This window comes from Lipotes vexillifer, unplaced genomic scaffold (assembly GCF_000442215.2).
Source record: "Lipotes vexillifer unplaced genomic scaffold, Lipotes_vexillifer_v1.1 scaffold164, whole genome shotgun sequence".
Lineage (NCBI taxonomy): Eukaryota > Metazoa > Chordata > Mammalia > Artiodactyla > Lipotidae > Lipotes > Lipotes vexillifer.
This window is the reverse complement of record NW_006789313.1, coordinates 3,861,194-3,885,702: the sequence shown is the minus strand read 5'-3', so window position 1 is coordinate 3,885,702 and position 24,509 is coordinate 3,861,194. Positions and strand designations below refer to the sequence as shown.

At 41.9% G+C, this 24,509-nt stretch overlaps 1 protein-coding gene across 1 annotated transcript in view; it reads right to left on the bottom strand.

Moving 5' to 3' along the window:
* Positions 1-24,509, bottom strand: part of RYR3 (ryanodine receptor 3) — a 394,047-nt gene that overhangs the window by 238,275 nt on the left and 131,263 nt on the right. Inside the window, exons 19-21 of the mRNA XM_007462557.1 lie at positions 23,371-23,504; positions 21,641-21,882; positions 12,905-13,097 (exon numbers count right to left, since the gene is read on the bottom strand). Coding sequence (XP_007462619.1) covers positions 12,905-13,097; positions 21,641-21,882; positions 23,371-23,504 — 569 coding nt within the window. The remainder of the gene's footprint in view (positions 1-12,904; positions 13,098-21,640; positions 21,883-23,370; positions 23,505-24,509) is intronic.

Genomic DNA, 24,509 nt, shown 5'->3' with positions numbered 1-24,509 from the left:
CTCCCTCCTTCCCTCTGCGTAACAACTATTTACTGAGCCCATACGACTTGCACTGTTCTCCATACTGGGGATTCAGCAATGAACAAAGAATGCCCTGTCCCTGGTGTCACAGAGCAGGCATCCAACGAGACAAATAGGATAATTACTGATTGGGAGACATCTGATGAGGGAATAAAGAGGGAGACTGAAACAACTCGGGGAAGGAGGAGGGTCCTAGATTGGAGGCTAGAAAGGCTTCTCCGAGGGGGAGATAGCTTTATTAACCCCGAGGGAAAAGGAGGAGCCAGTGAGTTCAGAATCTGGAGGAAGAGCATTCCAGGCAGAGGAACAACACGTGCAAAGGCCCTGAGGTAGGGAAGTGCTTGGGTGGAGGGCAGTGTGAGTGAGAACACGGAGAGCCCAAGGGGCTAAGAGATGAGGTGGCAGGGGGCAGGGCTAGATCAGGCAAGGTCTCTGAGCTGGGATTTTCTTCCCGGTGAGCAGCTTCTGAGGGATTTTAAGGAGCAAGAAATACAGGATTCTTCTAGCTGCTTTATGTAGGAGGCACCTGACACCAATCCAGTCCCAGTGAGACATGAGGGGGGGTTGGACCAAGCTGATGAAGGCCAAGCCGGAAAGCAGCAGTTAGATCCCAGTTTTGTTAGCAACTGGTGATGGAGTGAGCCTGTGTGTGTGGAGGGGGGTGAGGTATATGTGGAAGAGGTTATGATCTAGCAAAGCTCTAACAACAACACTCTCCACTAGATCTCATGTCCTTTAACTGGAATATTCTGGTGGGGCAGCCTTGCAAGAGACTCTCAGGGTTGGCTGAGTAACTGCGACTGTGTGTAGCCTAATGATAAAACCGGAAAATGAAAATCTCTCTGAGTAAAAGACATTTAGGATTTTCCCCCCCTTCCCAATATAAACAAAATCTTTATCCAAACGGCATTTTATAAAATGCTGTTTTAAAATTAATTACAGAAATCATATGAAGCCTCCCACTTTCCCATTTTAAAGTAGTAAGCAACAATGATATAGAATTAGAACCATAACTGTCCCTTGTGAATGTTCCTACGTTAAATGTTATATAACAGGGCACGATCCATGTGTGTTAAGCCTATGAACAATGATATAAGAACAAAATTGAGTCATTAGCCTGCAATGTTACTAATTTAGTAAAACTTCAGGAAATAATGACTAAGACTTAACATTTATTGAGAACTTTCCAAAATTCAATTGCAACATAACAGATTGTGTTACTGACATGTTGAAACTATGGGATAAAACTAAATTGTTTTGAACAAAGAATTTGTGTGGGAAGTTTTCTGCTTTTCCCTTCTCACTGAGCATCCTTCCTGTGAAGAGCTGAAACTTCCTGGGAGCTCGTACAGCAACTGTATTCTTTGTTACTCACTAGCGTACGGATTCCAAGGCCAAGCGAATGATCTCTTACGAGGATGTCTAGATGGATTTAATTATTCATAAGCTCTCTCGCCAGTTCCGTTTAGTTTTAACACTTCTCTTATGCTTTAAAATCTGCTGTTGTCTTCTGGATAGATAACAAATCAAGAAAGGTGGAAAGCTAGTGTAGCACTTAGGGAGAACAGTGCTGCTTTTATATTCAGTTGTTAAAAGGAGAATGATAATCTGGTTTTACAGCTTAATCTTATCACCTCGAATGGCTACAAAGACTGTAAAATGAAAAATTAACGTAGCCAGAAATCAGCGTTTACTGCTTACTGAAGCATTCGTCTTCCAACGCCATTATGCTGTGCTCCAGTGGGCAGAAGGAATGCTTCTGGGTAGCTTCCCAAGTCCTGCCAGACAAGAGCCCTGCTCCCCAGCAGGCGGGACTGGATGGGAGCCGGTGTGGGCACACCCGCCATCTGTGGAGCCTTCCCTCGCTGCCCAGAGTCTGTGGGAAGGGCTCCAGCAAACCACCACCAATACTGGTGGTCCTCATGAACTCTCTCTGGGACCCCAGATTGTCCAGGTCAAAGGAAATAATGGGGATAAAATACAGGTTTAAAGGAAACACTCAAAAGAAAGAAATAAAATACCTGAAGCCCACTTTAATCATTTGAGGATATTAAAACGGGACCCCCTCTGTCTCCATTTTAGCAGAGGTCCCAAAGGCAATATTTTCTCATCCTGAAGTGAAGTGCTGGACCAACTATGAGGATCCATCAAAAAAACTGTGAAACCTTTTCAGCTTTAGCCCACCCCATACCTCCACACTGATAGGAAAGGTAAAGGATTCATTTGGAGAATACCATCAGGGAGAAAGGGATGGGAGGTCTTGCCCATCAGGAGTCAAATGAGGGCTGTAAGGAACTACTCAGAAGTTTGTGAGTACCCCCTGGATGTAGTGAGGGTCATATCTGCCTAGTGACAGTGAAGAGCAGAGGGGAAAATGAGCCAGCTGCCAGCCATCAGAAAAGAATTCTGGCCGGACAGGCAAATGACTGAGCAGGGATCAGAAACCCAGGAGCTGGGGGAGGTAGGAGGCCCATGCAGCTGGAGGGGGAGGGGAGAGGGGAGGTCTGGGGTCAGCCAGAAGGGAGCAGCCAGCACAGGTGGTAAAGCCAAGTCAAGGGAACTGAAGTTGAACGCTTCCAGCCTGGTGCTCTCCAAGAAAGCTACAAAAGAGCCTCAGAAGAGAAAGAAGCCGCAATTGTGCAACCGCTACAAAAGTCCTGATGCCACAAGGCAGCTGCACCAACTCCATCAGATGTGCCCATCCCCCAGTCATCTTGGGTCTGGGCTGGACCCTAGACCCTGGAGGGGCCTGAGAAAGGAGCTAGCTAACTGAAGAGGAGCCCGACCTCAAACTGCAGGGGGAGTGGGGTCGGGCTCAAATATTAACTGGATACAAATCTGGAGATTTTATACTACTCAGAAGATGGAATTTTTTTTTTTAAGTATTGGCAAGATGGTTCCTGGCCTTAAAAGAAGTAATGAAGCCTATAGAACTGGCCCAAGAGCTTATCCAGGAGTCCAGAGCATGGATCTGAAGGGGTGGAAAGAGAACCAACAAAAGTTACACCTATCTAGTCTGCTTCTCCCGATAAATCTGTTATCTGGCGCTTACTGTTTCTCTTTTAAATCCTTTGAAATTGAAAAGATTTAAATTTCCAATTAGAATATAAACCTCTCTTCTCTAAGTATATTCTTCCCTGCTCCTTGGGTTCCACTGAATCTCTCAGCATCGCAAAAAACGTTAAATTGCAAATAAAAAAGATAATTTAAGAACGGAGATCATTAAAATTAGTTCTTCTTTACCCTCCAATTTTCTCTACACTAATAGATTTAAAAAATCAGTTTCATTAATCAATTTAATCTCTTCCACTAAAGCACATGTATCATCTTCTGGGGTTCTTCCTATAACTCAGACGTGCCATCAGTTCTCCAAGGTTTCTTTTTCTTCCTAAAGTGATTACAGTCAGTGACTGTGTCCTTAGATTTCTCCACTTTAGAGATGAGTAATAGCTTCAGTAATAGCCGCCTGGGAGTAGTGAAGTTTGAGGATGTGTAAAGGAATTTTTTATTGACTAATGTAAAAAAAAAAACAGAGAAAATTGCTTTGAAAAATCCCCACTAGCGTTTCCAATTTCATCTTTTAAGACTTGTGCATTTTTGTTTGCCAGTTTGCAGAAGAGATGAGAAGACCTATCGCAAATCCCCAAGTCTGAAAGACTGATCCATGAAAAAAAATAGAGTAAAAATCAAGACAAACCTTTGCTATGCTCAAAAAGGATGTCTACGTTTCCTTATTCATAGCGTACTAGCAAACTGTGAAATCATTTTAGTCTTACTAGATGTCCCATTATTCTTATTGAATCCCTCCCAGGAGTTGGGATAGCGTTCCAAAGAAGAAAAAGATACAGGCTGTGGTTAGGAGGAGAAAGAATTAGCGAGCTTCTGCTGACCTAAATTCAACTCATAAGTCATGATTCATAATTGCATCTTTAGTCCACATCGCTAAGACGGGAGAACGATTTGAGTTAGGTATGCTCTCACATTCATATTTCTTTCTGGCCACTGTTTGATGAAAGCCCAGGGCAATCCAGCCAGCGCTCATCATGTTCTCTGCAAAAGTATATTTATCACAGTAATAATTTCCACAGCATTGACCACAGCAAGCTGGAAATAGCTAAGCTACTGGTTACCTGAATTTTAGCCAAGCCTGGTGAATACCAACAGCAAGCAAACAGCAACCGCAAATACCAACCATCTTTGGTTAGTGTTGCTTTTATAAATGAGACCGGGCTGGTAAAAGAGTTACATAAGTAGATTAAGTAGATCTACGGGGAATTTAACCATAGCTATAAAATATATTCTACTACAGTGACTAACTCATCAATTTTCTGCAAAACTAAAAGTAGCTCTCAAATTTCACTACACACTGTGGTTTCTGTGTAATGTTCTCCGTGTGGCCCATGCCATCATACCGCTTGGCAGGGTGAGATTACCTTTTTTAATAAGAGCTTCCTGGTATTTAAGTAATTCAACCTTTTGGGTGGGCTCCAAGGTACACATGCCTCATCCCAAATTCTGTCCCAGAATGAATAGGGTTGTTACACTGAGGGCCTGTTACACTAATAACACCCTCCACAAACAAACCACAGTGAGAAGGAAACTAAGGAGGCACATTCATAATAGTTAGAAAAGAGAGCACATATTGATTTGTGGATTTTATTAGTAATTACTCAGGCTGCTTTTGACTTCACTGTGGGTAAATCAAATTGAAAAAGATTTTGCTCTCCAATGACTGCTGGCAAGGACAGCCTCATCAGGTATTATTAACAACATAGTTTGTAATTATAAAAATAATTGTGGGGTCACACATTCAAGACAATGACCTCGGTAAAGACCGAGGAGGAAAATGGGGCCATTAGGAGAGAAATCTAATTTAGAGGCCTCACAGAAGTTGAAACTAGATATGAGAAACAATTCTCAATGTTTGTATGATGAGAGAAGAATCTCTTTCTAGATAGGAATAACGTTGTACCTTGCTGGGAGGGACACTATGAAACTAGGCAAGTACTCTACTATATCGGGTGAAAACAATCATTTCTATTCAATTTTGTTATTAAACACATTTATTTTCAAAAAGGTACTTTAACTTGGATTAACATCTTGTTTTCTCTTTCTAGCTTTTTGTACAACTGAACTAAAGTACAGAGTACAGAGAGGAAGTGCTGGGTTTCAGCACCAAGTCACATTTTACCGATTGACGTAAGAGTAAGTACTGGTATGTTGATCTCATTTGCTCATAAGTGAAAATAAAAGAATTGGCTACTCCAACACAGGAGCAGCACTGACCCTGAGCAAAGACTTCGTGTGACGGGCTGGATGTATTTCAGTAAAATGTATTTCCCAAGTATGCAACCAACTGTGATTCCATCTCTCCTCAGACCATATGAGGTTCTGAGAACCAAAGATGGGAATATGACACAGGTGATATTTTCCTGACAGAAAGGAGGCTTAAGAGACATCAAGTCCCCGATATAACTTTTCAGCTTACCCTCATTCAACTGCTACGAGCAAGAGGTTCTTATGTCTAAGCTGTTAACTTTTCAAGTCAACGCATCTGGACCCCTAGTTCTTAAATTCTCTCAGCAGTTGTGCCTTCTAAATGGGTTAAACGTCTCATTGTTCTTATCTTGGAACTCTGCTTCTTTTCTCCTGTGCACTGGAAGGATGCATGATCTGCTGACCTAGACACAAGATACTAGAAACATCTTCTCCATATGAATACCTTTGAGCCCCCTATCTCTTCCCCTGCTAGCCACAATCTTTGCAAAGAGAAGATTTCAAAAAATCCCCAACAACAAAAATCATATCACACTCAAAAATTCCTATCTCTTTGTCCTGCAGAGGAGCGAGTGGATGAGTTAATGATTAAAAGTCATGCAACGTCTGAGATCGGATATACTGTTTGCTGAACACAGAATATGCAGAAAAGTCCACTAGCCGGCAGGCTGGTAAAGACCTCTTCTCCGGAGATCTGACTTCTAGCTGAGCACTTCTCTCAGGTGAGATGCTTGGGAAGTAGGTGAGCTTTCTTGGAAAATTAGTGAAACCCAGTGAGTAGGATATGGTCAAAACAAAGAAAAAAGGGAAGGGCACTGATGCTGGGTGACCAAGGCCATTAACTACCCAGGCAAATGCAGTCCTGAGAACTGACTGCTCAGTGACCTTGCTTCTCCAGAGAAGGCACTGAGCCAACAGGTGGATGATCCAAATGCTGTTATGTTGGATTTAGATTTCTGCTCGTTCTCTTTACTCCCGGGGAATAGGGTGGGAAAGATGTACAATGGGGGCTTCTGCTGGTTTTCCCCCTGATTGCCAGAAGGTCTTTGTTCCAATCAGTTTTCTTTGTGTTTACAGTGCCTCTGTCTTTCAATACCACTTCTTGTTTTGTACACGCTCCCTATGGATAGCAATAGGAATGATACATTCTATCACACTTCAAAAGGGAGAATTGGGGTGAAATTCTCATGGAAATATTCTCAGCACAGAGAAACACAGGTAAAGAACGTTCAGCTCTTTAGAATATAGCTCCTAAGGCTGATGTTAGAGTCTCTGGCTTAACCTGTGATGGGCATATTTACAACCTTAGTAAGGTTTTACTATAGTGGGTCTCCATTTGTTACAAGAACCTCAAACAATGAAAATCCTTAATTTCAATATATTATATCCATCTACATGGGTATGTTTATAAATATGTCTATATATGTGTGTGTACATGTGTAGGGATGTGTATACTGTGTTGCTATGTATGTTTGCAAACATACATTACAGGCGTACCTTGGAGATATTGTGACTTTGGTTCTAGACACCACATAAAGCAAGTATCACAATAAAGTGAGTCACATGAATATTTTGGTTTCCCAGTGCATATAAAAGCTATGTTTACACTATACCGTCGTCTGTTAAGTGCACAATAGCATTCTGTCTAAAAATAATGTACATACATTAATTAAAAAATAATGCTGTTAGAAAAATGGTGTCAATAGACTTGCTCAATGCAGGCTTGCCACAAAGCTACAATTTGTAAAAACTGCAATAAAGCAAAGCACAATAAAACGAGGTACACCTGTACTATATACCAGCGGTCCCCAACTTTTTTGGCACCAGGGGCTGGCTACGTGGAAGGCAATTTTTCCATGGACAGGGGTTGGGGAGGGATGGTTCAGGTGGTAACACGAGCAGTGAGGAGCAGAAGATGAAGCTTTGCTGCCCACCGCTCACCTCCTGCTGTGTGGCCCGGTTCCTAACAGGGGGTTGGGAACCCCTGCTGTATAGTATGTATGTTTACATATCTGTGTCAAATTCCAAAAGATGAATATCATATCCAAAGGATAATTCTTTATTCCTAAATAGTCTACTTAATTGAGACAGAATGAAAGTTGTATCCTTTTTTGGAAAATATATGAATATGCCTTGATTTATCCGTCTTCCGGAGGTACTGAGACCTATCACAGTGGTATCACTCTGGAAGTCCCATCAGTTGGATACTAGAAGCTCTCAGATGGATTTTTTGTGGTCCCAGCTTTAAGTGTCCGTTCTCCACAACTCTCCTGTTTTCATGGCCCTTTCCAATGGAAACCAGCGTGATTCTAACTGTATTGACTCTAGTCTCCCACTCAATCACTTACAATCTCCTTAACAAGCAGGTATCAAGAATGGCTAAGAAAATTTTGCGACAAAAGAGTTATAATGAGGTCTTGCCTTACAAATGTTAAAATGCATTGTCAGACTAAAATAATTAATACAGCATCCAACTGATACAGGAAAGGGGCAACAAATACATGGAGGCTAAACAATACACTACTTAACAACCAAGGGATCACTGAAGAAGTCAAAGAGGAAATCAAAAAATACCTAGAAAAAAATGACAATGAAGACACGACGACCCAAAACCTATGGGATGCAGCAAAAGCAGTTCTAAGAGGGAAGTTTAGAGCAGTACTATTCTACCTCAAGAAGCAAGAAAAATCTCAAATAAACAACCTAACCTTACACCTAAAGCAATTCGAGAAAGAAGAACAATAAAACCCCAAAGTTAGGAGAAGGAAAGAAATCATAAAGATCAGATCAGAAATAAATGAAAAAGAAATGAAGGGAACGATAGCAAAGACCAATAAAACTAAAAGCTGGTTCTTTGAGAAGATAAACAAAACTGATAAACCATTAGCCAGACTCAGCAAGAAAAGAAGGGAGAAGACTCAAATCAATAGAATCAGAAATGAAAATGGACAAGTAACAAGTGACACTGCAGAAATACAAAGGGTCATGAGGGATTACTACAAGCAGCTCTATGCCAATAAAACGGACAACTGGGAAGAAATGAACACATTCTTAGAAAAGCACAACCTTCTGAGACTGAACCAGGAAGAAACAGAAAATATAAACAGACCAATCACGAGCACTAACATTGAGACAGTGATTAAAAATCTTCCAAAACTCAAAAGCCCAGGACCAGATGGCTTCACAGGCGAATTCTATCAAACATTTAGAGAAGAGCTAACACCTATCCTTCTCAAACTCTTCCAAAATAGAGCAGAGGGAGGAACACTCCCAAACTCATTCTACGAGGCCACCATCACCCCGATACCAAAACCAGACAAAAGTGTCACAAAGAAAGAAAACTACAGGCCGGTATCACTGATGAACATAGATGCAAAAATCCTCAACAAAATACTAGCAAACAGAATCCAACAGCACATTAAAAGGGTCATACACCATGATCAAGTGGGGTTTAGCCCAGGAATGCAAGGATTCTTCAATATACGCAAATCAATCAACATGATACACCATATTAACAAATTGAAGGAGAAAAACCATATGATCATCTCAATAGATGCAGAAAAAGCTTTCAACAAAATTCAATGCCCATTTATGATAAAACCCCTTCAGAAAGTAGGCATAGAGGGAACTTACCTCAACATAATAAAGGCCATATATGACAAGCCCACAGCCAACATCGTTCTCAATGGTGAAAAACTGAAAGCATTTCCACTAAGATCAGGAACAAGACAGGGTTGCCCACTCTCACCACTCTTATTCAACATAGTTTTGGAAGTTTTAGCCACAGCAATCAGAGAAGAAAAGGAAATAAAATGAATCCAAATCGGAAAAGAAGAAGTAAAGCTGTCACTGTTTGCAGATGACATGATACTACACATAGAGGGTCCTAAGGATGCCCCCAGAAAACTACTAGAGCTAATCAATGAATTTGGTAAAGTAGCAGGATACAAAATTAATGCACAGCAATCTCTTGCATTCCTATACACCAATGATGAAAAATCTGAAAGAGAAATTAAGGAGACACTCCCATTTACCACTGTGACAAAAAGAATAAAATACCTAGGAATAAACCTACCAAAGGAGACAAAAGACCTGTATGCACAACACTATAAGACACTGATGAAAGAATTGAAAGATGATACAAACAGATGGAGAGATATACCATGTTCTTGGATTGGAAGAATCAACATTGTGAAAATCACTATACTACCCAAAGCAATCTACAGAGTCAATGCAATCCTTATCAAACCACCAATGGCATTTTTCAAAGGACTAGAACAAAAAATTTCACAATTTGTATGGAAACACTAGAGACCCCAAACAGCCAAAGCAATCTTGAGAAAGACAAACAGAGCTGGAGGTATCAAGTTCCTGAACTTCAGACTATACTGCAATGCTACAGTAATCAAGACAGTATGATACTGGCACAGAAACAGAAATATAGAACAACGGAACAGGATAGAAAGCCCAGAGATAAACCCATGCACTTATGGTCACCTTATTTTTAATAAAGGAGGCAAGAATATACAATGGAGAAAAGACAGCCTCTTCAGTAAGTGGTGCTGGGAAGACTGGACAGAAACATGTAAAAGAATGAAATTAGAACACTCCCTAACACCATACACAAAAATAAATTCAAAATGGATTAAAGACCTAAATGTAAGGCCAGACACTATAAAACTCTCAGAGGAAAACATAGGCAGAACACTCTATGACACAAATCACAGCAATATCCTTTTTGACCCACCTCCTAGAGAAATGGAAATAAAAACAAACAAATGGGACCTAATGAAACTTAAAAGCTTTTGCACAGCAAATGAAACCATAAACAAGATGAAAAACAACCCTCAGAATGGGAGCAAATATATGCAAATGAAGCAACTGACAAAGCATTAATCTCCAAAACTTACAAGCAGCTCATGCAGCTCAATATCAAAAAAGCAAACAACCCAATCCAAAAATGGGCAGAAGACCTAAACAGACATTTCTCCAAAGAAGATATACAGATAGCAGACAAACACATGAAAGGATGCTCAGCATCACTAATCATTAGAGAAATGCAAATCAGAACTACAATGAGGTATCACCTCACACCAGTCAGAATGGCCATCATCAAAAAATCTACAAACAATAAATGCTGGAGAGGGAGTGGAGAAAAGGGAACCCTCTTGCCCTGCTGGTGGGAATGTAAATTGATGCAGCCACTATGGAGAGCAGTATGGAAGTTCCTTCAAAAACTAAAAATAGAACTACCATATGACCCAGCAATCCCACTACTGGGCATATACCCTGAGAAAACCATAATTCAAAAAGAGTCATGTACCACAATGTTCACTGCAGCTCTATTTACAATAGCCAGGACATGGAAGCAACCTAAGTGTCCATCGACAGATGAATGGAGAAGATGTGGCACAAATATACAATGGAATATTACTCAGCCATAAAAAAGAAATTGAGTTATTTGTAGTGAGGTGGATGGACCTAGAGTCTGTCATACAGATCGAAGTAAGTCAGAAAGAGACAAACAAATACTGTATGCTAACACATATATATGGAATCTAAAAAAAAAAAACAAAAAACGTTATGAAGAACCTAGGGGCAGGACAGGAATAATGACGCAGATGTAGAGAATGGACTTGAGGACATGGGGAGAGGGAAGGGTAAGCTGGGACGAAGTGAGAGAGTGGCACGGACTAATATATACTCCCACATATAAAACAGATAGCTAGTGGGAAGCAGCCGCATAACACAGGGAGATTAGCTGGGTGCTATGTGACCACCTAGAGGGGTGGGATAGGGAGGGTGGGATGGAGATGCAAGAGGGAGGAGATATGGGGATATAAGTATACATATAGCTGATTCACTTTGTTATAAAGTAGAAACCAACACACCATTGTAAAGCAATTATACTCCAATAAAGATGTTTAAAGAAAAAAAAAGGAAAGGGATAGAACAATGAACACAACAGTTGTCAACATTATGAAGAAAAACAACATGCATAGTACGAGCCCAATTTAATTTACAATTATTGAGATGTATAAATAATAAGGTAATACGGTTATCTCTGGGTGGTACAATTATGGGCTCTTCGTTTTTTTGTGTTTTTTTTTTTTGTGACTTGCATTATTCTTATAAAAGGGGGAAAAAAAGGAAAAAAACTAAGTTTAAAAAGGTAAATCACAAACTGGGAAAAATATTTGAAAGCAATAATAGTTTAATAATCTTAATATATAAAAAAATTGCCCCCAAAATTAACACCAGAAAGGCAGAGAACACAGAATTTAAAAAAAATATTGGGTTGAAATAACATGTAAGAACAATAAGCATAAAAACTGTTTAACCACATCAGTAATCAAACAAATAGGAAGTTAAAACTTTAAGACACAATTTTCTCAAATTGGCAAAGATTAAAAATAACCCATAACAGTAAAAGTTAATGAGGAACCAATCAGTTGGGTATTCCCATATGTTACTTTAAATGATACTACAGGCCGAAATTCTTTATCTGAAATTTTTGGAGCTGTGTTTCAGACTTCAGAATTCTTTAGATTTTAAAGAAGACAGAAAATAAGACGTGTAGTGTATATTAAATAGAACCTCCAGTTAGGTGAGAGGCTGTACCCCATAATCAAACACATATATTTTTGCTGTTAAGCATGTAAACATTCACAAGAAATTGAATACATGAAGGACTGAAAACAGCCTAATTTCTGTTGATGCCAGTTTTTTATACAAAATAAGTTCAGGTCGGAGTTTGCGGTGAAATGAGTTAAGAAAAAAATGTATGGTTTTCAGAGTTTTTTAGATTTCAGAATTGTTGATAATGAATTCTGAACTGTTCATACAATCTTCCTGAAAATCTCTTTGGCCATATGATTGTAAATTTAGGTTTTAAAAAGATTATACCTTTTGACCTACTTCTGGGAGGAACTAAACAGAAATGCAGACAAAAGAACTATCCTCAAGGATGGCCATGATAATTTCATTTATAACAATAAAAAAGAAACCAGCATGGAAGACTAACAAAAAGTAACGGTTATATTGTGGGACAGCCAGATAAAAGGATATTATTGGCCAAAAAAGTCATCTTGAGAAGGATACTTAATAACTCAGGAAAAGGCTCTGTACTTACTGCTGAATGAAAAAAAATCAAGACAAAAGTTCATTTTTAGTGTGATGTCAATTAAAAAATACATATATCTGTAATATCAAAGACTTGAAGAAAATACACCAAAATACTAATAGAGATTAGAACTAAACATTGGGATTATGGGTGACATTTACTGTCTTCTCTGTATGTTTCAGATTTTTTTGTAATGAGCATGAAATACTTTTTACAATTATTAAGGTAATTTTCTACATAGGATTTATCTTATTCATCTTGCTATTTATCGGAGGACATAACATAAACACTGGCAGGAGGTACGTGTCCCACAGATATATACACGTGACTCTGAATTGCTCCTCCCCTTTCACCATCGCTTTCTTCGGGGAGTTTGGCTTATGGTGCTGAAGCCCTGAAGGAGATTACCACACTCGCCAGCTCATAAGAGTGGTGGGAGCTGGGGGAACGGCTACTCTCCATGAAATCACAGCCATAACTTACTTGACACCTGCTGAAAAGCTCACCACAGGGAAGAAGAGCCCATCTGTGTTGAAGTTCTCAAACATCCCCTGCACAGGCTGCCCGTTGATGCGGAAAGAGATGCTGGGCGCTCCGAGGTCCAGGCAACAGCTCACCACGTCGTCCGACTTCAGGAGGTGCTGGTTGATGGAGGCCACGGCTCTGGGTATGCGGCCTGGTGAGCAAAGAACAGGAAGAAGGTGTGTGGGACTCTGGGGAGGTGCTCACAGGTGAGGTGAGCAATGAGAAATGGTTTCCTAAGCTTTGTGAACAGGCAGCCCAAGACGAGATGAGTCCCAGAGAAAAGTCTCAAGCCGCCAGGAATGAGAACAAACAAGAATTCAACCCGTTCAACGCGTGCTCAGATTCTGGCCTGGTGTCTGAAGTAACGGGCAAACCGCTTTGCTGGGTGTGGCTCCTAGAGTGTGTTATGTTTATTCGCAGATGCCCCAAGACCTTGCTCTCTTCCATTTCCTCTAAAAGACATGGCCACCTCGGCACCGGATGCAGGAGCCATCCGAGTGAGTAAGAGCAAAGCCATCCAGCCACAAAACAGTGCAGCATAGTCGGCTTGCTTGTTTCTAAAGAATTTATTACTTCAGTGAGGCAGGGAAACACATTGTCAGTTATACGCCGTATTGGTTGTTTTTTGTCGTTGTTGCCTATCTTTCATAAGATGATTTGTCATTTCCTGACCTAACTTAAAGTAGTGAGAGAATCATCTCTTAGGTTTTCTAGGTCACACCATCTCATTCTGGAAGTTCTTGAAGTAAATGATCGTAACCGCCTCTCCCATCCCTGTACCAAGTTTTCAGTTCTATTGGAAAGGGAGCAACAAAGGGGCAAAAGTTAGGTATTAAATGGGGTTTCAAGCAAAACATTTATAAAGGTATATCTTGTTTCTTGATCATGGAAGCAATACACATTCATTATAAATGTTAATTGTGTATACAGAAAAGTATAAACAAGGAAAAAAATGTCACAATTAATTTTTTTGACTTTTTCACATATATTTAAATATTCACCCAAACTGGAATATTGTAGATTTTGTAACTTGTTTTTTCTACTTATCATGTTGCAAATATTTGATTATATAATGGAATATTCATTAGAAACTAGATTTTTAATACGATTTTTAAAACTAGATTTCATAATACGCCATGAAAAGGCAATTTTTTAAAAATCCCCTTATGATGACTATGTGAGTTCATAAATTTTGTACATATATCTATGCTATGTAATATTCCTAATCTTAGTTTAGAACTCTTTTTCAGTGGTTACTGCTATTCTAGTAATAGATTCCAAACGAAGTGGTGGATTTTAAAATAGTGAAACTACTACATTCTCCTTAATAAAAAAAATTTAGGTACCCCCTTGTGGTTGTTTTGGTTGACTGACAAAATCATATTGTATTCCCTCCCACCCTTCCACAAACAGTAATGAGGCTCTACACTGTGCCAGATACTGTACTTGGGGCTGGGGATCAAAGACTGAGGATCCAGTTCCCGCTCCTAAGAAATCCATAGTCTTGTGCAAAATAAACGTTCAAATAAAGAACTACAATTCAGTATAACTATTGGAATGAAGGTGTACATGACGAGATGCCTTTAGAGGTAGGACAAGGTGCAAAGTCAGCCCGGGAGTATGGAACAAGTTAAAACTTGAAGAATGAAAGGTTCACTAGATAAATGAGAAAGAAAAGAGCATTCCAGACAGAAGGAACAGCTTATGCAAGAGGAGTGTATGAGTGTATGACATTTGCAGAATGGCTAGAGTTTGGTGAGGCTGGAACGTGGGGCTTTATGGGGGCCTGATGAGGGGTGATAGGGGAATAAAGGATGTAGAACTTGGACCACTGGCACTGCCACAGGGCAACAGCACCTAATATATTCAATGCATACTGGCAAATTAGCCTGGGATGGCCTCAGATTCTGTTTTTACAATTTTATACCTTGTCTCATCACTGAGAATGAAGGACAACTTCCTCATTGTAGGACCTACAGTCAACACTATTTAAAACAAAACAAATCTAAGCAAACTTGATGAGTGTGTAGGTTTGATACCTCTCCAATGTCTCCATTTGACAAGACTGAGTCCTCTCAGCTCCTTTTACGGAGTTTAGATATCCCAGGGTCCCAGAATCTTTCCTTCCTTATCATATTCAAGTCTGTGATTGGTATTAAAACTCAGCAAACTTTGCCATAATTGTCTCATTCTTAAGACTTCTTGTTTTCCCAGTAAAAACCAATCTTTCCTGCTTCAACTGTTTCTTTTTCAACTAGTTTAACTTCTGGAAAACATCACTGTAGTCATTTGCACAAATCCTGAGAGATTTCCATGAATTTGGGAAAACCAGGAAATTATCGAAATGCTGGGTTGGACAACTACCTTCAAAAGTGTCAAGATCCTTACTGGATAAAAATACAAATGAGAAGGACCTTTAGCTTTCTGAGATCCACATCAACTAGGACAAAACAGACAGGGTTGAATTGTGACTCCAGGGCCCTCTCGTCCCACCCTCTCACAATTCACTGTTGGTTTTTGTGCCAGTCTGAGCCTCAGCCAGTAAAGATAAAGAGCAACCTTCGTGGGGGATGCTCTTCATACAGCACTGCTTTGATGCCATCTGAGACTGAGTTCTGAGCTTTATTTAGCCTTCAATACACCATAGCACCAAGAGCCTTACTGAGGAAGGATGGCTGGGAGTCTCTCTCCTGTCCAGTCTGCTCTCTCATTTCAAAACCACCACCAGGACGAGAAGTTATGTCCTTGTGGTGAAGGACACTGTCTTTTAACTCCCGTATTCTAAGAGACTGGTGCCTAGCAGAAGTTGCTGTTGGAACATTTGCTAAGAGCATCCATAGGCAAATCAAAATCATAGTCTGAGCCAATTTTTTTTTTTTTTTGCGGGACGCAGGCCTCTCACTGTTGTGGCCTCTCCCATTGTGGAGCACAGGCTCCGGACGCACAGGCTCAGCGGCCATGGCTCACGGGCCCAGCCGCTCCGCGGCATGTGGCATCTTCCCGGACTGGGGCACGAACCCGCGTCCCCTGCATCTGCAGGCGGACTCTCAACCACTGCGCCACCAGGGAAGCCCTATTGTGAGTTTTGAATGAACTATTCCATAGAGAGTAACTGGAAGAGCCTGACACATTGCAAACCACAATAAATGCTATTACTATTGCTTTTATAACTCCAGACTCGTTAATTACTAGGCTAACAGTAGATAAGCTTACCGGAACATTATAGGGATATTATGTCCTTTATAATATTAGGTAAAAATAACAATATGGAGAATCATAGCATTGAGAGCTGAGTCTAGGAAAGTGATTTGAAAATTGAGTTACTGAAACCAATAAATCCCTTTATTGAAAGACTGTGCTCAAAAACTGTCACTTTCGAATACATTTACGATGTACTTGACGCTTTTAGCACAACCAATAGAAATGTGATGCTGTAGAAAGGAAAAGTAGATATGTCACAGGCAGTTTTTCTAAATCGCCTCAACTGCTTTTCCAGATATTAGGAACTCTGAGTAATCCTCGGACCACCTACTGGGACAGTCTGGGAAGTCTTGTGGCCTCTGCTACTAGTTTCTTCTGCTAGTCTGAAGAAACCTCCCCTGACTTAGAGGATCAGGCCCACCTGAAGGTCTCAGGAAGCTTGGAAAGGCTGTTCCAAGCCTAGCACTTTTAAGATAAAGGGAAAAGCCACTTTATCATATGCCGTACATCTTCTAATGAACCCACGTGTGTAATACTGAGGGATTTCATCTCTCCTGATGAGTAATGTAGACAATTGGAAACACTGATGCTCAACATTTCCATCGCCCCATGCACCACAGAGTTTGGCATTATAACGTAAACACAAATATTCAGGCAATTGGAAAGCGAGAAGATCCAAATACATGAAAATGCTGGTGTTCTACAGCCACTCCTTGACCCCTCTCCACACAGCGCTAGGGTTGGAAAAGTCCAAGTCACAGTAGGGTGTGTTTTGATAGATGAACCGATACCCTGGAGCTCATTTTAGTAGGGAGACAAGTAAAGACCCTCTCATCCGAGTTTGACTGTAGAGCTAATTTGTCCTCATGAGTCAGAAGTTCTAAGAAATCAGGAAATACAATTTTATTCCATTCATTTACTTTCTGTATCACTTATCTCTTGGGAAGGTGAATTCCTTTGCTTATTCCAATTTTGCAAGGGAAAAAGTTGCAAAAAGGGAAGGGTAGGTGTGATTTTCTCCTGTGAAATTGCTCCCTAACCAGTGACGTACTATATAGGCTGCCTGAGCCAAATTCACCCCCGACTGCAGTTCTGAAAGGCTACGTATGTAAAGCCTACATCAGGAGAGAGAAAATGATGACAAGAAAAGAGCCATTCGTCCGAAAGGAGAATCACAGTGGCTGGGCTGACTCAGGAGTCTGTAGGGAGGGCCGGGCAGGGCTGAGATGGGGGATATTTGTACAGCTGTTGCTTGAAAGTGACTTCATAGGCTTTGGTGGCTAAAAAGACCGATTAAGGCTGCCCTCCCCCTACACAGAGAAAAAGGTCATTCATATTCCCAGGATGTCACTTTAAAACTTCCTTTCCCATTCAGCATGGAACCTGGGTTCTTTTCCCCCTCAGGATGGGGCTAATCTCATGATCTTGAGTGAGAAACTCTGGACTTGGTCTTTATGATGATGGTTGACTTCATAGACACTGAAGGAAGGGAAATCATATTTACTTTGCATCTAGTGTGTGTCAAAAAATCCACATCCCTCATTTCATTTAAATTTCCGAAGAGCCTTGTATCATCTTCATTTTATCTGAGGAAACCAAGTCTCTGAAACCAAGTCTTTTTGCCTGGTTAAAAAAACCAGATAAGTGAAGAGCTGGGATTCAAACCCAGGCATACCTCCAAAGCCATGCTGTTCCTTCTTGAATTTCTCTACTGACAACGTGTTAAGGGCTCTGCCATTCTTTCCAACTTCGGCAACATCCTCTGTGCTTTAATAAGTAGTTAATGACCAGTTCAAGGCAGTGGCTTAATTTGTGCACATAGATAAGTTTAAAGGTAATGGACCATCCATGTTCCTGCAAATGGCATTATTTTGCTCTTTTTAATGGCTGAGTAATATTCCATTGTATATATGTACCACATCTTCTTTATCCATTCCTGTTGATGGACATTTAGGTTGCTTCCATGTCCTAGCTATTGTAAATAGTGCTGCAATGAACACTGGGGTGCATGTATCTGTTCAAATTATGGTTTTCTCAGAGTATATGCCCAGGAGTGGGATTGCTGGGTCATATGGTAGTTCTATTTTTAGTTTTTTAAGGAACTTCCATACTGCTCTCCATAGTGGCTGCATCAATTTACATTCCCACCAACAGTGCAGGTGGGTTCCCTGCTCTCCACACCCTCTCCAGCATTTATTGTTTGTAGATGTTTTCATGATATCCATTCTGACCCACGTGAGGTGATACCTCATTGTAATTTTGACTTGCATTTCTCTAATAATTAGTGATGTTGAACATTTTTTCATGTGCTTTTTGGCCACCTGTATGCCTTCTTTGGAGAAATGTCTATTTAGATCTTCCACCCATTTTTTGATTGGGCTGTTTGTTTGTTTTGATATTGAGCTGCATGAGCTTTTTGTATACTTTGGAGATTAACCCCTTGTCTGTTGCTTTGTTTGTAAATATTTTCTCTCATTCCTAGAGACTGTCATACTGAGTGAAGTAAGTCGGACAGAGAGAGACAAATATCATGTGATATCACTTATACGTGGAATCTAAAAAAAAAGGGTACAAATGAACTTATTTACAAAACAGAAGTAGAGTCACAGATGTAGAAAACAAATTTATGGTTACCAAGGGATAAGGGGGGGAGGAATAAATTGGGAGACTGGGATTGACATATACACACTACTATACATAAAACAGATAACTAATAAGGACCTTCTGTATAGCACAGGGAACTCTACTCAATACTCTGTAATGGTCTACATGGAAAAAGAATCTTAAAAAAAAAAAGTGGATATATGTATATGTATAGTTGATTCACCTTGCTGTACACGTGAAACTAACACAACACTGTAAATCAACTCTACTCCGATAAAAAAAATAATAAAGGTAATGGACCTGGGCATTTACATCTCAAGGAAAAGAAGAAAAATTGTCAGACCAGTTTCCTCTCTCTCTCCCTAGCCACCCTCCATTCCCTCCTGTAGTAAGTTAGAGCGTCACTTCACTTCATTTCTACATCAGACAATTACCCTTTCATCAGATAGTCCAGAATTTACTGCTGTCCTGGTAGAAGCCATTAACAGAAACCTTATGTCTTCTGCTGGAGCACACGATGACATATCCATCTGTAGTACCTTCTGCAAGATATATGTTCCCTGTGTGCTGCTTGGAGAATTCAGAACGATGCCCAAACCCAAGGAAGCTTTGTGTTTTAGTGAGCAAGAAAGGTGCCAATTTTGTAGATGCTGGTTTCTCTACATCTCGCCAGATGCCGAAGGCTGAGGGGTGAAGTCCCCCAAATGCACCTATACGGAGTTATATTGCTATGTGAATAATGTTCAGAGAGCCACAGTCAGCTTTTGAAAAACTGAATCCCAAGCCCCCTTCCCCTGTATTTCCAATCAGATGAGCCCTTGCTAGTAATGACCGTGTGGGCTCAGCACATCTGGCTTCCTGGTCTTGAGCAGACAAGAGGAAAGAAGGGAACACTGTACACTCCTGGGCACCATCCACTCCTGGAACAATACGCAACTGGAAGGATGTCCACGTCCTGAAATGCACTGACAGCAGCCCTTTCTGGATGCACAACGAGTGGGTCGTCTGCCTCCTGACTCACTGACGTATGTATTCTGCAGACTTTACAAAGGGATATGCCATGGAGGGGCATGGCGGGCTGCGAAATCTAGAAAAGATGGAGTAAATGTTTTCCTTTGAGAATGGTTAGTTTCTCTTTGAAACTAGGGGCCATTTTGCTTCATCCAAGGGTCTTGGTGACTTCGTATTTCCTTAACCAATCCAGAGTTCTCGTTAGGTGCAGCCTGGGATCCAGAGAATACGCTTGGCTCATAGTAAGGACAGGGCAGGAGCTGAGTGGCAACCAGCAGGCAGGAGGTAATGATTTTCTCACCTCAATCCCACTCGTTCCCCCACAGATTCGATTTTACCAAACTCAGGAGCTGTAGATGTGTGTGAGCATAAGGACTCCTTCTTTTCAAATCACTTCCCCAGAGACAACTTCCTGAGAGCCTTATGCCATCTGATGATAATCTCAGCTAAAGGCTACTATGACCGTATCATCACGGAAACAATGGCTCTACGATGGGGCTCTGAGAACCAAGAGAAGATCCATCCCCACCCTCCATGAAAATGGAACCAGGGAAGGTTAAGCTGGGAGGATATGAGAACAAGACTGCCACTTCACTCTAACCCATCACCCTGCCCTTTTGTACCCACTTTTGTCTGTACCACACTGTCCCCTGGGACACACAAAAACAGACGCAGACGATTTCTTCCCAAAAGTGATCCCAGATAAAGAAGTACCTAAATAAATACGTTTACACCATTCCTAAAAGTTAAAAAATGTTTATACTGAATATAAAACAGTGCAAAATTACAAAAAAAAAACAACAACAACAACATACTGATCAATTGAAAGTAGAGACCAACTGTAAGAAACATGTGACCAGGACCTGAGCTACTGGTTTTAGCTGGAAGCTAAGGGAAGAAGTAAAACATGATGGATAATGTAGTTCTCAGATACAGAAGAAAATACATAGTTTCGTCCTGTGGAGACAAACTTTTCCCTGGCACTGGATTTAAGGAGAAATGTGTGTCCTGGTTCCTTATGTAAGAGGCATGCAGCACAACGCTTACCTAAGGAATTTCTGTAAGGGACACAGTGCCTCCAGTTGCAGTTTTACAAAAGATACAGATAAGACACACTGTGGACAACAGATGGGAGGAGTAGAGCTTCTGCTGTGGGTGAAAGCCTGAGGGTTAGTTTTACATTTTCACCCAGGCAGAAGCCAACCCATTCGTCTACAGGCACAGGCCATGGACATGCTTTGGGGAAAGCATCAATGTCTATGTAAAAAAAGGAAGCTTTGAATTCCTTTAAGGGGTTAGCATCTGCCGTGTGTCAGGCACAGACCCAGACACCTTACAAAGTGTATCATGAAGCAATATGTTGCATCGACAGAATGACGGACTTGTAGTCAGATGTGGATCCGTCCCAGTGTGATTGGGAGTAAGTTAATTAAACATCTTTGTATTCAGTTCCCATGTCTGTAACATGAGATCAATATTATCCAGCTTAGGGAGTCACGGTAAGAATAAAATGAGAGAAAAAATGTACAAAAGATATGTAGCCCTACTGCCCAGTAAGTAAATGCTCAGTCTTCTTTTTCCCTGTTTACCCATATAATCTTGACAAGTCTATGCAATTAGGATTGTACAGAAGCAGACACTGAGCTTGAGAAAAGTTAAGTAATCTGTACTAGACCATGCAGCTGAAGTGCCAGACTCATGGTTTAAATGCAGGACAGTCTCATTTCAGATGCGATGCCCTTCCTGCTTAACCATCTAATTAGTTGAGACTTGAGTCTATATCATTTCAACAAGAAGTGACCATCTCGGTTTGAACAATTTGAGCATCAATCATCCTCGGGAAGAGATCAGGGGCCAAAGCTTCGGCAAGGTGCTCACCTGACCAAAGGTGAAGTCCATCAAAGCCATAGGAGTACAGGTCATCGCCAACACCGTTGCCCCCCCATCCTTCTCCGCCTCCGGGGTACGGGGCATAGCCTGAGGAAGAGGCCCAGCCCACCCGCAGGTGTGTGGGCTCTGCTGTGAGGAAGGGGTCCACCTGGTCGATGATTAGCTCGAAGTACCACTTCTTGTACTGTGCTGAGCCCTCAGCGACTCCCAGGAAGATGTTTGGCCGAATACTGAAATTAAACACAGGACAGGTGGCATCTACAGACTCTTAAGAAGTAAAAAAGCAAACTGAGCCGGACCATAGGAGGCACCGGCCCAACTGAACCGAGGGCAAGAGCAATGTTGTGATTTTCGTCTTGTTCTAAAGTAGAAACAAAAAAAAAAAAAAAAAAAAAAAAGAAATAATCCAGACAGAGAAATACTGCATGGTATCAATTACCTGTGGAATCTAAAAAAAAAAAGAAAGAAAAAGTCCAACTCCTAGAAAGAGCAGAAAAGTGGTTTCCAGAGAGCAAGGGTAGGGTTGGGGGGATAGGGAGAGATTGGTAAAAGGGCACAAACGTTCACTTAAAAGATGAATAAAGTCTGAGGATTTAACATGGTGACTATAGTTGATAACACTGTATTGTATAGTTGAAATTCACTAAGAGAGTAGAACTCACACGTTCTCATTAAAAAAATAAAAAGGTAAATGTGTGAGGTGCTGGATGTGTTAATTAACTCGATGGGGAGAATCCTTTCACAATGTATATGTGTACCAAACCATCACATAGTATATTTTAAATATCTTACACTTCTGTTTGTCAATTATACCTCAATAAAGCTAAAAAAAAATTCAAGCTTGATGACAAAAACGGTGGAGGCGGGTTGTGGAGACATCACTATTAGGCAACTTTGTTAAGGGATAGAGGTTTTAATGTATCCGGCAAAAATGGTTAAAAAGCTTGGCACAAACTACCTGGAGTTGTTCTGGTTGGAATCCTACTCTTAGAGGTCCACTGGCCTGGTCTGGGGCTATGTCAGTTTTGGGTTCACAAGGGAAAAACCAGACTGGTACCCAGCAGAAAGCCTGTGTGATGCCTGCAGACTGGAGCCTGCTCTACACTTCTGAGGGGAGGTTCTTTCCTCACATTGCAGGGTAGAGAGCGGGCCTAGGTGGAAAGTTGCTGAAGTTGGTCCCTAGTCCAGGCCCAGTGAGTTCATGACTCCCATGTGGCCGCACGTACGGGCCAGTAGGCCAGGGGTCTGCATGGGCCCGTGAACTTCATCCTGGCCTTCACAGATGGCCCTGGGGTAAACAGCCATGTGCCAGAGGACACAAGAAATCATCTCAACATGGGACATCCACTCTATTAAAAGACTTTTAGAAAAAAAAAGTTGGTACAGCAAAATAAAAATAAATACGTTAGGAGGAAGGTATAAGAGATGCATTAATGTTTAATATAAAACATGGTAGACCCCTCTCTCAAGGCCAAATTCTTTAGCCCTCAGATGGTATATTTCCTCTACCTCTGGCTGCTTTACAGGAGAAGTTTGAGAAAGTCCGCTGAAGGGATTGGAGTGCAAGGCCCTAGAAAAGTACACATTTGCCTGGTCTCGTCTTACGCGGCTGCATCAGCACAGAAATGATGGGCAGGTGGCTTTGGAGTTGAGATCAGCCCTCTTCCTTTCCTTTCTGGGGACAAGATGGGCATTTGGAATGACGGTGGTGGCCTTACCTTGTCACATCGTTAATGAGCCGCGTCTGCAGGAGCAGGTTTCTCTGGGGCAGCAAGTTGTCACAGATCAGATTCTGGTTGGCTCTCACTGCGACCCCATTGCAGAGACAGAGGGAACACAGCACATCCAGAACCTGCAGCAGGACACACGCCGCCAGACCTTAGGACCACCGGGAGGGCACAGCAGGCAGGACCTGATGGCCACAGCACATGAAGGAAGCAGGTCTCGTGAAGGTGGGGGCCGGGTGACAGGTGCGAGGACCTGTTTAGAGTCAAGAAAGCTGCACCTGTCTCACCAGGCATGAGTGAGTGATGCCCGGGAGCCTGCTGCCCCTCGGGAAAATGAGGCTGGGCTTCTTTCTAACTGCTCTGCCCTAGTCTTGTGCCCCATCCCTCCCAACTAGGCATGGCACCTGTGGTCACTGTCCTGTTAAAGTGGGGAAGAGTCTGAGCTCTGAAGACAGCCTGTCTAGGTTAATATCCCAGCCAGGGCCAGGACTAGGGAGAGGTGAGTCATCTAGGGCACAAAACCCAGGCACAACTTCCTCTCAGGGTAGGTGCTAGAAGGCCCTCCGTGGGCCTCAAGCTGACACTTGTGCTCCTGCCTGGCCCTGGGGGCCCTCTGCAGAAGATCAGTAGGCATTCGTACAGTGCTTCCTGAAACACGCTGTGATTCCCATTTGGCTACGGTCCCTTGCTCACAGCAGGCTTGGGACTCACGCGGGTGGGGTAGAGAGGAGAGCAGGGCAGATCCCGAGTCCTGGGTCTCTTGCTGTGATATTATCAAAGTTCACTAAGATACCCTTACATTCCTAGAAATCCCGAGTCACAAACATTTCACCTACAGTTTCTCGCCCTTAGAGTGAGAGCAAACCGCAAGAGCAAGCAAACCAGGTGGCTCCTGAATCTACCAGACCCATCATGAGCTGTCCCTAATCCACATCGTTCTCCAGCCACCTGGGAAGTGGGAACAGCCTCTGGCCGCTTCCGCCACGTGCTGGCCTGTCTGCCCTGCCTCCTCGTGCTGCATCCTCATTCATACAGATTTTGTGTTCCTACTGTGGCAGAGCAAACTGCTGGGCCAGGCACTCTCCCCGCACGCCCCCCCCCCCCCCCCCCCCCCCCCCCCGGGGGGGCCG